This window comes from Neolamprologus multifasciatus, chromosome 2, assembly GCF_963576455.1.
Source record: "Neolamprologus multifasciatus chromosome 2, fNeoMul1.2, whole genome shotgun sequence".
NCBI classification, from domain to species: domain Eukaryota; kingdom Metazoa; phylum Chordata; class Actinopteri; order Cichliformes; family Cichlidae; genus Neolamprologus; species Neolamprologus multifasciatus.
The window spans coordinates 25,520,955-25,536,505 of record NC_140440.1 but is presented as its reverse complement, the minus strand read 5'-3'; the positions used below and the strand labels follow the sequence as shown (position 1 = coordinate 25,536,505).

General features: G+C 40.2%; 2 protein-coding genes across 3 annotated transcripts in view; one reads left to right on the top strand and one right to left on the bottom strand.

The window, feature by feature from the left end:
* LOC146524464 (spindle and centriole-associated protein 1-like) overlaps nucleotides 1-15,551 on the top strand; it is a 27,956-nt gene extending 12,405 nt beyond the window's left edge. The window contains exons 5-9 of one of the 2 annotated variants that reach the window (XR_014877671.1): nucleotides 5,524-5,611; nucleotides 5,677-6,569; nucleotides 14,396-14,483; nucleotides 14,549-15,441; nucleotides 15,516-15,551. Coding sequence is in view for 1 of the 2 variants with exons in the window: in XM_085183180.1 (XP_085039306.1) it covers nucleotides 5,524-5,611; nucleotides 5,677-6,014 (426 nt within the window). In the remaining variant the exon portion in view is untranslated. Of the gene's footprint in view, nucleotides 1-5,523; nucleotides 5,612-5,676; nucleotides 6,570-14,395; nucleotides 14,484-14,548; nucleotides 15,442-15,515 lie in introns of those variants that run through there. The other variant, XM_085183180.1, reaches the window with a different exon arrangement.
* LOC146524465 (uncharacterized) lies at nucleotides 7,371-10,588 on the bottom strand. Its single transcript, XM_085183170.1, has one exon. It carries the CDS (start codon nucleotides 10,332-10,334, stop codon nucleotides 7,599-7,601), a length of 2,736 nt encoding a protein of 911 aa, XP_085039296.1. The 5' UTR covers nucleotides 10,335-10,588; the 3' UTR covers nucleotides 7,371-7,598.

The following is a 15,551-nucleotide window of genomic DNA, read 5'->3' as shown; positions in this document are numbered from 1 at the left end:
CTTGGAGTCCATTTCCTTCTGTTTCATTTCCATTTTCTTCTTGTCTTGAAGCAACTGTTGACTTTTGTGCAGAGTTTTATCATGTTTCACCTGCAGAGCTTTGTATTTTTCCTCCATGGCTTGGAGTTTGCTCTGCAGGTCTCTCTGCTCTACGCGCTCTTGTTTCTTGTCTTGGAGGATCTCCTTATTTCTCTCCAGAGCTTCATCAAGCATCACTTGCAAGCCTTCATTTTGTTTCTCGATGTTCCTCAGCTTGCAATCCATTTCTTCCTGTTGTATTTTCTGTTGGTCTTTCTCGTGAAGAAACTCGTTGTTTCTCTCCAGAGCTTCATCAAGCATTACTTGCAAGCCTTCATTTTGTTTCTCGATGTTCCTCAGCTTGCAATCCATTTCTTCCTGATGTATTTTCTTTTGGTCTTTCTCGTGAAGCATCTCTTTATTTTTGAGCACTGTTTCCTCAAGAGTTATTTGCATCATTTTCAGTTTTTCCTCCAAGACTTCAAGCTCGGAGTCTGTTTCTTTCTCGAGAATTTCTTGTTGCTCTCTCTCTTGAATGATTTCTTTATTTCTGTGCACTGTTTTCTCAAGCTTGATTTGGAGCAATCTGTGTTTTTCCTCCATCTCGTCAAGCTTGGAGTCCATTTCTTTCTGTTTCATTTCCATTTGCTTCTTGTCTTGAAGCAACTGTTGACTTTTGTGCAGAGTTTTATCATGTTTCACCTGCAGCGCTTTGTACTTTTCCTCCATGGCTTGGAGTTTGCTCTGCATGTCTCTCTGCTGTGTGGACTGTTGCTTCTCTTCTTGGTGAATTTCTTTCAGTTTTTCCAGAGCATCGTCAAGCTTCTCTTGGAGCTCCTGATTCTTCTTGACCATGTTTTCCTGTTTTATGCTCTCTTTTTTCTCCTTTTGGAGCAGATCTTTATTTTTTTCCAGAGCTCCATCAAGCTTTTCTTGGAGCTCTTGATTTTTCTTGAGCATTTTATCCCCTTTAATGCTCTCTTTTTTCTCCTTTTGGAGCAGATCTTTAATTTTTTCCAGAGCTCCATCAAGCTTTTCTTGGAGCTCCTGATTTTTCTTGAGCATTTTATCCCCTTTAATGCTCTCTTTTTTCTCCTTTTGGAGCAGATCTTTAATTTTTTCCAGAGCTTCATCAAGCTTTTCTTGGAGCTCGTGATTCTTCTTATCTTGGAGAGCACATTGTTTCTCCTCAATGATTCCTTCCCTTTCCTGAAGCTGGTAGGATAATTTTTCTAATTCAGCGCTCTTTCTCTCGTTTTCTTCTGTCAGGATCTTAATCTTTTCTCTGTTCATGAGATTTTCATTCTCCATTTCTTCCAATCGCGTTTCCTCTAATTCTACCTGTTCATCCCAAGGAAGAGAGCTGATATAAGGGTCTAGGGACTCATACCATGGAATAGAGCTGGGGTCAGCTTCTTGTCTTTCTTGCTCTTTCTGAGACATGTTGCAGTCTGTATACCGTGAGTACGAAAAGGATCCAAATGTTTGAAAATGCTTTACTGGTGAACGTTTGAATGCTGCTAACACAAGTGCTGCAAATAACGGACTAAAATCAAAGCTTCAAAGGATCAAAGCCCTAGAAGCCTGTGACATCAGAATTCCATAAGCCAATGAGGTTGTCACATGACATTTTTGAATGAGGTCATGTTTTTGTATGAATTTTTTAAATAACATCAACATTCCGTAAGCTAATGAGGTTCTTACATGACTTTTGAATGAGGATAATTCTTTTGTGTTAAAAACAGTGTAAAAAGTGTTATTGCAATAACATAAAAAGTGAGTAAAGAAAGTAAATAAAAGTACAGTTTTATTTATATAGCACCTTTCAAGACAAATTCATTGTGTCTGAGTTGTATTGGTAACTCGTTGAAGTGTTACTGGGTATCATAACTAGACAGTTTGCGCATACAGTGAGTGAAAGCATTGGGTGGACTGAATCAGGTTAAATTTAATCAATAGAACGGAGTGGAGTTCTATCGATTGTATTGATCAGAGAGTTAGAAGAACAACTAAAGGAAACTTTGATTAATCTGAAAGGAACTAATATAGGTTAACAGGTAGCTGATACAAATCAGGATTTAAAACCATTTTTGGTTTGTTTGTTTTTCTGTTTGACTCCTTGTTTTATTCAATATTGCAGTTTATATGATCGTATTATGGGTTTGTTAAACTGTGCCATGTGAAAATGCTGGGAAATGAAACATCACAGGTGGAAATCAATGAAAGTGGAAATTCAGAAGAAATTCTGTCCTTTTCCTCATTTATGCACATCATAGATAACTATGTAATGTGTCTGTTGCACACTTTGTATGTCAGGAATAACCATAAATGTGTTGTCTTACAAACAACTGTATCAGGTCTTTGCATCCACAATAAGCGAGGATAACAGAACTCCTGGAAAGCAAAAGAAATCTGGTTCTTGTTTTTAAGACAGTCACCTTTAGTTTCACGCTGAGTGATGCTGGTTTGTTGCAGACAAACCTGATTATGTTTCCCACTGGGTTTTATACTTCAGAGGCAACACAGAGTAAAGAGAAGCATTGTTGTTTCAGTGTAACTTTAGTCTCAGTTTAGTTTTATCCCCTTGTAAGTTTGATAAGAGCCAAATTGAGGAAACAAACTCAGTGTGTGGCCAGAAAATGCCATGGTGGCTTACAAACACATGTCAGAACAAAATATGAAGGATAAGACATCACACGTATAACGGAAAGAGACGCAGAAGAATTCATCTCTGAAATTTCTCCCTTTATTGAACTGGCATTTGCCCGAGACCACCGGAATTGGTGGGATGGACACAAAGAAAATCAGAGGTAGACAAAAATCCGTCAGGAGAGAACAACGGTCTGCCAAGCCATTCTCTGCTTCAGAGTTTTGTAATTTTGCACCTGCTGTCGCTTTAATATTAAACTAACGAGGTTGAAATAGACTCACAGTGGTTTCTGCTTCTTAATTAGACAGATTTATATCCCTTCACGTGCTTCTGTCTTCTGTGCTTCACTGTCTGTGATCATGCTCGAGCTCATCTTCAGTCAGTTATCTTCTGTTTGTTTCCTGCTTCCTTTTAAAGGTCAAGGATCCCACCTTGAACTTGCCACCTGCCTGCATGCTATGGACGCCCAGGTTTGCAAATACAATGTTGTATTTTCAAATTGATACCATAGATACATCTAGTACAAGTCTCGAAAAGTTTGCATCTTCGTGACCTTGACCTCGAGGTCTGATGCCAAGTCTTGTCACTTGAGACTGAGGTGATGCAGGATTTTGAAATTTATTCTATATGTGCAGCTACTAAGAGGCTGAAGGATAACACTGATATATTTATATTTTCATGGAGCTGCTCTCAAAGCTTTGTCATCTCACCTCAGTTCCTATAATTCAGTCCTGGTCCTGCATCACAGTGTGTGGTGTGGAATAAAACTGTGACAGTGTCAGAAATTTAGCTTGATCATCTGAGCGTAGCTGCTGCTGCTACTAGCCAGCAAACCGAAATGCAGCATGTAGTGATGCACTGGCGCTGGCCCCTCTGTGAAAAACCGGCACACAACCAAACAAATTTGGACAGCAGAAGCCGGTGATGTGTGCTCTAACTTCTGACTGAAGCAAGGAGAACACTGGAAGGACAGACACAGCCAAAGATTTAGATTTCAGGTAGTAGGCATTTGGTACACTACATTCATAAAACCTGAGGTCCTTCCCATATTTATCAAATCCAGGTCTCACAGTGTGGTGATAATAAATTCTGTAGAAAGTGAGTAGGCATTTAGGAAACAAATATAATTAAACTATTTGTGATGTTTAATAGCCATAAAGTGAGAACAGCGGACACTGAAGAGAATGTTTTCTAATTTATTACCTTCAATTGGACCCCAGCAGAGGGCTGAAACATCAGGATAATTCAGCTGTGTTTAAATGAGCTGCGTGTTTGCTCAACAGAACTCTCGTCGAGCAAATTATGTTTTAAAAAGTGGCAGCACATCCTGCTCTGCCTGAATATTCTCCAGCAGAGTAAATGTGTCTGTGTGAAGTGCGAAGGAGAAGCTCCATCACTGTTTGTTCCGAAATTAGCCACTCCACCTGCACCTGCTGGCTTGCACACCTCATCGCAATGCAGCGCTCAGGTTTGTTTGGTAGGCACTGAAAATATGTCACATCGTTCATTTATTCTCAACCTGTGCTGTGTTTGCGCTGCAGGTAATTAAGTCCTGGGTGTTTTATCACTGAGCCAAATTATCATACTGTTACACTCCTGTATCTTCTCCTGAGTGCTGGAGGGGAAAGCAAAACCTGACCATTACCATCTTTTGGGGAAACCTGCAGTCAGCTAAGACGGATGAGTGACGAAGCGTTTCTCCCACTGAAAACGCTACGTCCAGATGAACAGAATTAACTTTTGGAGATTGACCATTACCAGTTTATCATATAGGCAGGAGACCTTTGGTCAAAGAAAATTATTAATCCATCTGTGTTCTGGGATATCCCACACTTCCATGTGCAAACATGGATAGCCTGAGGTTAAGAAAGGAGCAAGAAGGTGGTCCCATGATAGTGAAGTTTTTGTTATGGCCTGCAGGGGGAGGCAATTTCCAGACAATTTCTTACTGAGTTTCATTTAATACAACACTATGTGTCGGTTACTAATTGTGGCCCTCTTTATTTATTTAGGTAAAGCGGGCCATGCTTTACAGCATCGTTACCCTGCCTCTAACTTAGGAGTGTGCAGTCAAAATGTGGAAAGTGTTCAGTGTTATAAATATCTCCCTTTTGATTCAAAGCTGAATTTCAAAGCAAACACTAAAGCTGTGTGCAGAAAGGGGCTCCAGCGGCTCCTGTGTTTAAGAAGGCTTTTTTGTTTCCACGTTGATAAAACCATGATGGTTTTATTTCACCGTGCTTTTAATGAATCTGTTTTGTCCTTTTCCTTGGTGTTGTGGTTTGGATAGTTATCTGAAAAGAGCAGAAACCCTCTCAGATTGTTAAGTGGTCTAAAAGGCTGATTGGAGAACCACAGCTGAAATTTTCTGTAAACCAGACAGTTACAGCGGTCAGCTGGTTTAATTTTTCTTGATGATCCTTCACACAGTGTGAATCGTTTTCTTCCTCCCGGACAAAGGTTTCTGGTCCCAAACTGTAAAAACGACAAGATTTAAAAAGTCACATTTGTGGATTATATGATGGCCAAAATTAGTGTTAAGTTTTGTTGTCAGTATTTTTTGCTGTACTTTTATGTTTTCTGTTGTTTCTTCAATTCCTGAGAACAAATCTAACTACAGTTACATATTAAATACCTGAACCTTAAAATGTTCAAATCAAGGATTCCCAGCACTGTAGTTCCAAACCCAGCGTCCACATAGAAGTAATTGGCAAATTGAAAAAGAAGGTTGGTTGCAAAGTGGTTTGCAGAAGAAACGGCTTAAAAAACACAGCTGATGTGAACTTTCTTTGAAATCGTTTATTATATATCTGGCATTAGAGGTGAACATAAACACTTATCTAATGTCATTTCAGCTCTCAATGCCACCGTGGCTGTTCAGAGAGGAAACATCAGTCCTGGTTTCTCAGGTTCTTAATCCTGATCCGCCTCAGAGCAAGTCAGGTAATATCTGCAAGGGATGGATTTTCTCCAAAATGAAATACTCTGTTTGAAGATGAGCTGAACAGACTGGATCGGTAATCACACCAGCAGAGCCAGGAAGTGTGTTTCCCAGGGTTCAGAGCTGGACGGCTCCCCTGTTGCCTCTCTCAGCGGGGATCAGTCCAGTCTGGGCCTGCTGCAGGCCATGTTGGGTCAGGTGGAGCTGGATTTGGTTGCACTGAGCCCTGTTACAGCACCAACATCTGCACAGAGTCCCAAAAAGCACAGGACACAAAGCCACACTGGATTTTCTTTGGCCTTGGTCTCTACACTGGGACGTTTGGTGCACATCCTTAAAAAGGTACTGCCGGATATCAAAAAAGGTTTTGTCACACAAGCTTTTGGAAATTATTATTCAAACTAAAGATAATCCATGCAGGCTTTACTCACATAAACAAAAAATAAGACTGTGTTACCATTGTCACTGCATCTTTTAGCTTATAGGATATAGGATACACTCATTTCTTATTAAATGTTGGTTTTATTTAAAAAGTCATGTCATTGATGGGGATGCAAGGAGACATGAATTCCAAGTTTGAAATCTTTAGATAGCAGCAAAAGCACATTTTAGAAATGCTTGATCTGTAAAATGTTTGTTACTATTACTGATTTAGCATCACTAATGCTGAAAGTCTCATGTAAATATGCTGAAGCACAGTTCTTATCTTTTTCAGGGGTCTTCACATTTGTAAATAAATAGAATCAGTTTTTAAATTTTAGCGCAGGTTTGCTTTGATGCAAATATTTGCAGTCTGCTATATGTGTTTAAATCACTGTCTGCCTGTAATGTGTTAGAGGGAAGATGAAGGAGGCACAGGAGAGGAGAAAACTGGAGGAGGAGCTGAAAGAGCAGCAGAGGCTCATTGATGCTCTCACTGCTGAAACCATGACTCTGAGAGAGGAGGCTACAGCCCTGCAGGTGGGACTGGGCTTAGGTTATTGTTAGTCCAGCTATGCTGATAAATCATGAGTTGGTGACGATGTGCCTCTCAGGCAGGGTTACAGCAGCGGACGGCAGAGCTAAAACAGGGAGCTAAGAACTTCACTACTGTATGTTTTCAATGTTTTTGTCACTTTTTACGGAATCAAACTCAAAGTGAGCTTTAAACCCTGCATGGTCGTACTCTCTCCTGCACTCCATATTATCCTTTGTTGATCTACACACGTCTGTTGCTGCCACGGACGTCGCACGCTCGTACGTCATTGTCATGAGACACTCTCACGAAGAAAATGACGAGGATTAGTAACACAGTAATGTAGCCTGCTTACGGGAAAGTAACAGTAATCTGATGATCTTTTTTGCAATAGTAATCTTTTACTTTACTCGTTACTTGAAAAAAGAAATCAGACTATGCGGTGTTGCCCATCTCTGGTCCACATACAGAAAGTATCATAGAAAGATTTAAGGTATCGTGCCACATTTGACCTCTGAACTCTTGTTCATGGTTAGTAAATTAAGAGTCAAAGTGAAAGACAAATTTGAAACTTTGTTACTTATTACCGTTGTTTGGAATAGATAGGAATATAGGGAATTATATATTTTTATTTAAAGACAGGACTCACATGTTTTCATTTCTAGTCTTTAAAACCTGTCTCTATCCATCTAGTATTCATTCTTTCTGGGAAACAAGTATGTATATTATGCACACACACAAACACACATGCAGCTATTACCTATTTCTTGTTTTTATACCTAAGATGAATTATTGTTTGAATGAAGACATTTTTCAAACACATGTAAAATGTGGGCAATTGTGTTTATTGGGTAAAGGAAAAGGCAGAAGGGGGGGAAAGGGGGGATAGAAAGAAGGAAAGAGAGAGAGGAGAGAAAACCCCAACAATCCCCTCTGAGCAAGCACCAGGCGACAGTGGATAGGAAAAACTCCTTTTAAAGTGAACCAAACCTAAAAGAGAAACCTATGGCAGAACCAGGCTCAGGAGGGGTCAGTCAACTGCCGGGACTGGTCGGGGGGTGAAAAAGGAAAAAGGAGGGAGGGGAAGGGGAAGGGGGGAAATGAAGATGGAATAGAGGTGGAGGAAGACGAGGTAACATCAGGTGAGAAGCAGCAGTGCCCCTCCTCCAGAACCAGTGGAAGCGTTTTTTCTTCATTTTCAGATACTCTTCCACGAGCACTTTTTTCTCAATGATGAGGGTTTTCAGCTCATCGATTGTTTCTGCGTTTGCTTTCTCAAGTTTGTTGCATCTGTTCACCATGTCTTCTAATTGTTCTTGTTTTTCTTTAAGCTTGTCTTTCAGTTCTTTAACTGTTGCCTCCTCTATTCGCTTTGCATTGTGCACATCTGTGTGCATGTCTTCCAGCTGCTGGTTTCTCTTCTGGATTTTTTGAAGTCTATCCTGCAGGTCTTTATGTGTTTTTTGTTGTTCTTGCTTTTGCGCCTGGATTTCAGTGTTTTTGTGCTTCAAGGTCTTAGAAAGTTCCTCAAGTTCGGTGGTTTTTCTCAGCATCTCATTGATGCTACTCTGCATCACTGAGCATTGATTTTCCAGTTTCTTCTTTTCTCCTTCCAGTACAGTTGTTTTGTACTTTGTTTCGTTATACAATTCTTGGAGTGCTTGATTTTTCCTCTGGAGATTAAGTTTTTCTGCTTCCTGTTGTATTTTCTGTTGGTCTTTTTCTTGAAGCAGCTCTTTATTTCCGTGCGCTTTTTTATCAAGCCTGATTTGGAGCGATCTGTGTTTTTCCTCCATCTGGTCAAGCTTGGAGTCCATTTCCTTCTGTTTCATTTCCATTTTCTTCTTGTCTTGAAGCAACTGTTGACTTTTGTGCAGAGTTTTGTCATGCTTCACCTGCAGAGCTTTGTATTTTTCCTCCATGGCTTGGAGTTTGCTCTGCATGTCTCTCTGCTCTACGGGCTCTTGTTTCTTATCTTGGTGGATCTCCTTATTTCTCTCCAGAGCTTCATCGAGTATTACTTGCAAGCCTTCATTTTGTTTCTCGATGTTCCTCAGCTTGCAATCCATTTCTTCCTGTTGTATTTTCTGTTGGTCTTTCTCGTGAAGCATCTCTTTATTTTTGAGGAGTGTTTCCTCAAGAGTTATTTGGAGCATTTTGCATTTTTCCTCCAAGACTTCAAACTTGCGGTCCGTTTCTTTCTCGAGCATTCCTTGTTGCTCTCTCTCTTGAATGAACTCTTTATTTCTGTGCACTTTTTTATCGAGCCTGACTTGAAGCAATCTGTGTTTTTCCTCCATCTGGTCAAGCTTGGAGTCCATTTCCTTCTGTTTCATTTCCATTTTCTTCTTGTCTTGAAGCAACTGTTGACTTTTGTGCAGAGTTTTATCATGTTTCACCTGCAGAGCTTTGTATTTTTCCTCCATGGCTTGGAGTTTGCTCTGCAGGTCTCTCTGCTCTACGGGCTCTTGTTTCTTGTCTTGGAGGATCTCCTTATTTCTCTCCAGAGCTTCATCAAGCATCACTTGCAAGCCTTCATTTTGTTTCTCGATGTTCCTCAGCTTGCAATCCATTTCTTCCTGTTGTATTTTCTGTTGGTCTTTCTCGTGAAGAAACTCGTTGTTTCTCTCCAGAGCTTCATCAAGCATCACTTGCAAGCCTTCATTTTGTTTCTCGATGTTCCTCAGCTTGCAATCCATTTCTTCCTGATGTATTTTCTTTTGGTCTTTCTCGTGAAGCATCTCTTTATTTTTGAGCACTGTTTCCTCAAGAGTTATTTGCATCATTTTCAGTTTTTCCTCCAAGACTTCAAGCTCGGAGTCTGTTTCTTTCTCGAGAATTTCTTGTTGCTCTCTCTCTTGAATGATTTCTTTATTTCTGTGCACTGTTTTCTCAAGCTTGATTTGGAGCAATCTGTGTTTTTCCTCCATCTCGTCAAGCTTGGAGTCCATTTCTTTCTGTTTCATTTCCATTTGCTTCTTGTCTTGAAGCAACTGTTGACTTTTGTGCAGAGTTTTATCATGTTTCACCTGCAGCGCTTTGTACTTTTCCTCCATGGCTTGGAGTTTGCTCTGCATGTCTCTCTGCTGTGTGGACTGTTGCTTCTCTTCTTGGTGAATTTCTTTCAGTTTTTCCAGAGCATCGTCAAGCTTCTCTTGGAGCTCCTGATTCTTCTTGACCATGTTTTCCTGTTTTATGCTCTCTTTTTTCTCCTTTTGGAGCAGATCTTTATTTTTTTCCAGAGCTCCATCAAGCTTTTCTTGGAGCCCTTGATTTTTCTTGAGCATTTTATCCCCTTTAATGCTCTCTTTTTTCTCCTTTTGGAGCAGATCTTTAATTTTTTCCAGAGCTCCATCAAGCTTTTCTTGGAGCTCCTGATTTTTCTTGAGCATTTTATCCCCTTTAATGCTCTCTTTTTTCTCCTTTTGGAGCAGATCTTTAATTTTTTCCAGAGCTTCATCAAGCTTTTCTTGGAGCTCGTGATTCTTCTTATCTTGGAGAGCACATTGTTTCTCCTCAATGATTCCTTCCCTTTCCTGAAGCTGGTAGGATAATTTTTCTAATTCAGCGCTCTTTCTCTCGTTTTCTTCTGTCAGGATCTTAATCTTTTCTCTGTTCATGAGATTTTCATTCTCCATTTCTTCCAATCGTGTTTCCTCTAATTCTACCTGTTCATCCCAAGGAAGAGAGCTGATATAAGGGTCTAGGGACTCATACCATGGAATAGAGCTGGGGTCAGCTTCTTGTCTTTCTTGCTCTTTCTGAGACATGTTGCAGTCTGTATACCGTGAGTACGAAAAGGATCCAAATGTTTGAAAATGCTTTACTGGTGAACGTTTGAATGCTGCTAACACAAGTGCTGCAAATAACGGACTAAAATCAAAGCTTCAAAGGATCAAAGCCCTAGAAGCCTGTGACATCAGAATTCCATAAGCCAATGAGGTTGTCACATGACATTTTTGAATGAGGTCATGTTTTTGTATGAATTTTTTAAATAACATCAACATTCCGTAAGCTAATGAGGTTCTTACATGACTTTTGAATGAGGATAATTCTTTTGTGTTAAAAACAGTGTAAAAAGTGTTATTGCAATAACATAAAAAGTGAGTAAAGAAAGTAAATAAAAGTACAGTTTTATTTATATAGCACCTTTCAAGACAAATTCATTGTGTCTGAGTTGTATTGGTAACTCGTTGAAGTGTTACTGGGTATCATAACTAGACAGTTTGCGCATACAGTGAGTGAAAGCATTGGGTGGACTGAATCAGGTTAAATTTAATCAATAGAACGGAGTGGAGTTCTATCGATTGTATTGATCAGAGAGTTAGAAGAACAACTAAAGGAAACTTTGATTAATCTGAAAGGAACTAATATAGGTTAACAGGTAGCTGATACAAATCAGGATTTAAAACCATTTTTGGTTTGTTTGTTTTTCTGTTTGACTCCTTGTTTTATTCAATATTGCAGTTTATATGATCGTATTATGGGTTTGTTAAACTGTGCCATGTGAAAATGCTGGGAAATGAAACATCACAGGTGGAAATCAATGAAAGTGGAAATTCAGAAGAAATTCTGTCCTTTTCCTCATTTATGCACATCATAGATAACTATGTAATGTGTCTGTTGCACACTTTGTATGTCAGGAATAACCATAAATGTGTTGTCTTACAAACAACTGTATCAGGTCTTTGCATCCACAATAAGCGAGGATAACAGAACTCCTGGAAAGCAAAAGAAATCTGGTTCTTGTTTTTAAGACAGTCACCTTTAGTTTCACGCTGAGTGATGCTGGTTTGTTGCAGACAAACCTGATTATGTTTCCCACTGGGTTTTATACTTCAGAGGCAACACAGAGTAAAGAGAAGCATTGTTGTTTCAGTGTAACTTTAGTCTCAGTTTAGTTTTATCCCCTTGTAAGTTTGATAAGAGCCAAATTGAGGAAACAAACTCAGTGTGTGGCCAGAAAATGCCATGGTGGCTTACAAACACATGTCAGAACAAAATATGAAGGATAAGACATCACACGTATAACGGAAAGAGACGCAGAAGAATTCATCTCTGAAATTTCTCCCTTTATTGAACTGGCATTTGCACAAGACCACCGGAATTGGTGGGATGGACACAAAGAAAATCAGAGGTAGACAAAAATCCGTCAGGAGAGAACAACGGTCTGCCAAGCCATTCTCTGCTTCAGAGTTTTGTAATTTTGCACCTGCTGTCGCTTTAATATTAAACTAACGAGGTTGAAATAGACTCACAGTGGTTTCTGCTTCTTAATTAGACAGATTTATATCCCTTCACGTGCTTCTGTCTTCTGTGCTTCACTGTCTGTGATCATGCTCGAGCTCATCTTCAGTCAGTTATCTTCTGTTTGTTTCCTGCTTCCTTTTAAAGGTCAAGGATCCCACCTTGAACTTGCCACCTGCCTGCATGCTATGGACGCCCAGGTTTGCAAATACAATGTTGTATTTTCAAATTGATACCATAGATACATCTAGTACAAGTCTCGAAAAGTTTGCATCTTCGTGACCTTGACCTCGAGGTCTGATGCCAAGTCTTGTCACTTGAGACTGAGGTGATGCAGGATTTTGAAATTTATTCTATATGTGCAGCTACTAAGAGGCTGAAGGATAACACTGATATATTTATATTTTCATGGAGCTGCTCTCAAAGCTTTGTCATCTCACCTCAGTTCCTATAATTCAGTCCTGGTCCTGCATCACAGTGTGTGGTGTGGAATAAAACTGTGACAGTGTCAGAAATTTAGCTTGATCATCTGAGCGTAGCTGCTGCTGCTACTAGCCAGCAAACCGAAATGCAGCATGTAGTGATGCACTGACGCTGGCCCCTCTGTGAAAAACCGGCACACAACCAAACAAATTTGGACAGCAGAAGCCGGTGATGTGTGCTCTAACTTCTGACTGAAGCAAGGAGAACACTGGAAGGACAGACACAGCCAAAGATTTAGATTTCAGGTAGTAGGCATTTGGTACACTACATTCATAAAACCTGAGGTCCTTCCCATATTTATCAAATCCAGGTCTCACAGTGTGGTGATAATAAATTCTGTAGAAAGTGAGTAGGCATTTAGGAAACAAATATAATTAAACTATTTGTGATGTTTAATAGCCATAAAGTGAGAACAGCGGACACTGAAGAGAATGTTTTCTAATTTATTACCTTCAATTGGACCCCAGCAGAGGGCTGAAACATCAGGATAATTCAGCTGTGTTTAAATGAGCTGCGTGTTTGCTCAACAGAACTCTCGTCGAGCAAATTATGTTTTAAAAAGTGGCAGCACATCCTGCTCTGCCTGAATATTCTCCAGCAGAGTAAATGTGTCTGTGTGAAGTGCGAAGGAGAAGCTCCATCACTGTTTGTTCCGAAATTAGCCACTCCACCTGCACCTGCTGGCTTGCACACCTCATCGCAATGCAGCGCTCAGGTTTGTTTGGTAGGCACTGAAAATATGTCACATCGTTCATTTATTCTCAACCTGTGCTGTGTTTGCGCTGCAGGTAATTAAGTCCTGGGTGTTTTATCACTGAGCCAAATTATCATACTGTTACACTCCTGTATCTTCTCCTGAGTGCTGGAGGGGAAAGCAAAACCTGACCATTACCATCTTTTGGGGAAACCTGCAGTCAGCTAAGACGGATGAGTGACGAAGCGTTTCTCCCACTGAAAACGCTACGTCCAGATGAACAGAATTAACTTTTGGAGATTGACCATTACCAGTTTATCATATAGGCAGGAGACCTTTGGTCAAAGAAAATTATTAATCCATCTGTGTTCTGGGATATCCCACACTTCCATGTGCAAACATGGATAGCCTGAGGTTAAGAAAGGAGCAAGAAGGTGGTCCCATGATAGTGAAGTTTTTGTTATGGCCTGCAGGGGGAGGCAATTTCCAGACAATTTCTTACTGAGTTTCATTTAATACAACACTATGTGTCGGTTACTAATTGTGGCCCTCTTTATTTATTTAGGTAAAGCGGGCCATGCTTTACAGCATCGTTACCCTGCCTCTAACTTAGGAGTGTGCAGTCAAATGTGGAAAGTGTTCAGTGTTATAAATATCTCCCTTTTGATTCAAAGCTGAATTTCAAAGCAAACACTAAAGCTGTGTGCAGAAAGGGGCTCCAGCGGCTCCTGTGTTTAAGAAGGCTTTTTTGTTTCCACGTTGATAAAACCATGATGGTTTTATTTCACCGTGCTTTTAATGAATCTGTTTTGTCCTTTTCCTTGGTGTTGTGGTTTGGATAGTTATCTGAAAAGAGCAGAAACCCTCTCAGATTGTTAAGTGGTCTAAAAGGCTGATTGGAGAACCACAGCTGAAATTTTCTGTAAACCAGACGGTTACAGCGGTCAGCTGGTTTAATTTTTCTTGATGATCCTTCACACAGTGTGAATCGTTTTCTTCCTCCCGGACAAAGGTTTCTGGTCCCAAACTGTAAAAACGACAAGATTTAAAAAGTCACATTTGTGGATTATATGATGGCCAAAATTAGTGTTAAGTTTTGTTGTCAGTATTTTTTGCTGTACTTTTTTGTTTTCTGTTGTTTCTTCAATTCCTGAGAACAAATCTAACTACAGTTACATATTAAATACCTGAACCTTAAAATGTTCAAATCAAGGATTCCCAGCACTGTAGTTCCAAACCCAGCGTCCACATAGAAGTAATTGGCAAATTGAAAAAGAAGGTTGGTTGCAAAGTGGTTTGCAGAAGAAACGGCTTAAAAAACACAGCTGATGTGAACTTTCTTTGAAATCGTTTATTATATATCTGGCATTAGAGGTGAACATAAACACTTATCTAATGTCATTTCAGCTCTCAATGCCACCGTGGCTGTTCAGAGAGGAAACATCAGTCCTGGTTTCTCAGGTTCTTAATCCTGATCCGCCTCAGAGCAAGTCAGGTAATATCTGCAAGGGATGGATTTTCTCCAAAATGAAATACTCTGTTTGAAGATGAGCTGAACAGACTGGATCGGTAATCACACCAGCAGAGCCAGGAAGTGTGTTTCCCAGGGTTCAGAGCTGGACGGCTCCCCTGTTGCCTCTCTCAGCGGGGATCAGTCCAGTCTGGGCCTGCTGCAGGCCATGTTGGGTCAGGTGGAGCTGGATTTGGTTGCACTGAGCCCTGTTACAGCGCCAACATCTGCACAGAGTCCCAAAAAGCACAGGACACAAAGCCACACTGGATTTTCTTTGGCCTTGGTCTCTACACTGGGACGTTTGGTGCACATCCTTAAAAAGGTACTGCCGGATATCAAAAAAGGTTTTGTCACACAAGCTTTTGGAAATTATTATTCAAACTAAAGATAATCCATGCAGGCTTTACTCACATAAAAAAAAAATAAGACTGTGTTACCATTGTCACTGCATCTTTTAGCTTATAGGATATAGGATACACTCATTTCTTATTAAATGTTGGTTTTATTTAAAAAGTCATGTCATTGATGGGGATGCAAGGAGACATGAATTCCAAGTTTGAAATCTTTAGATAGCAGCAAAAGCACATTTTAGAAATGCTTGATCTGTAAAATGTTTGTTACTATTACTGATTTAGCATCACTAATGCTGAAAGTCTCATGTAAATATGCTGAAGCACAGTTCTTATCTTTTTCAGGGGTCTTCACATTTGTAAATAAATGGAATCAGTTTTTAAATTTTAGCGCAGGTTTGCTTTGATGCAAATATTTGCAGTCTGCTATATGTGTTTAAATCACTGTCTGCCTGTAATGTGTTAGAGGGAAGATGAAGGAGGCACAGGAGAGGAGAAAACTGGAGGAGGAGCTGAAAGAGCAGCAGAGGCTCATTGATGCTCTCACTGCTGAAACCATGACTCTGAGAGAGGAGGCTACAGCCCTGCAGGTGGGACTGGGCTTAGGTTATTGTTAGTCCAGCTATGCTGATAAATCATGAGTTGGTGACGATGTGCCTCTCAGGCAGGGTTACAGCAGCGGACGGCAGAGCTAAAACAG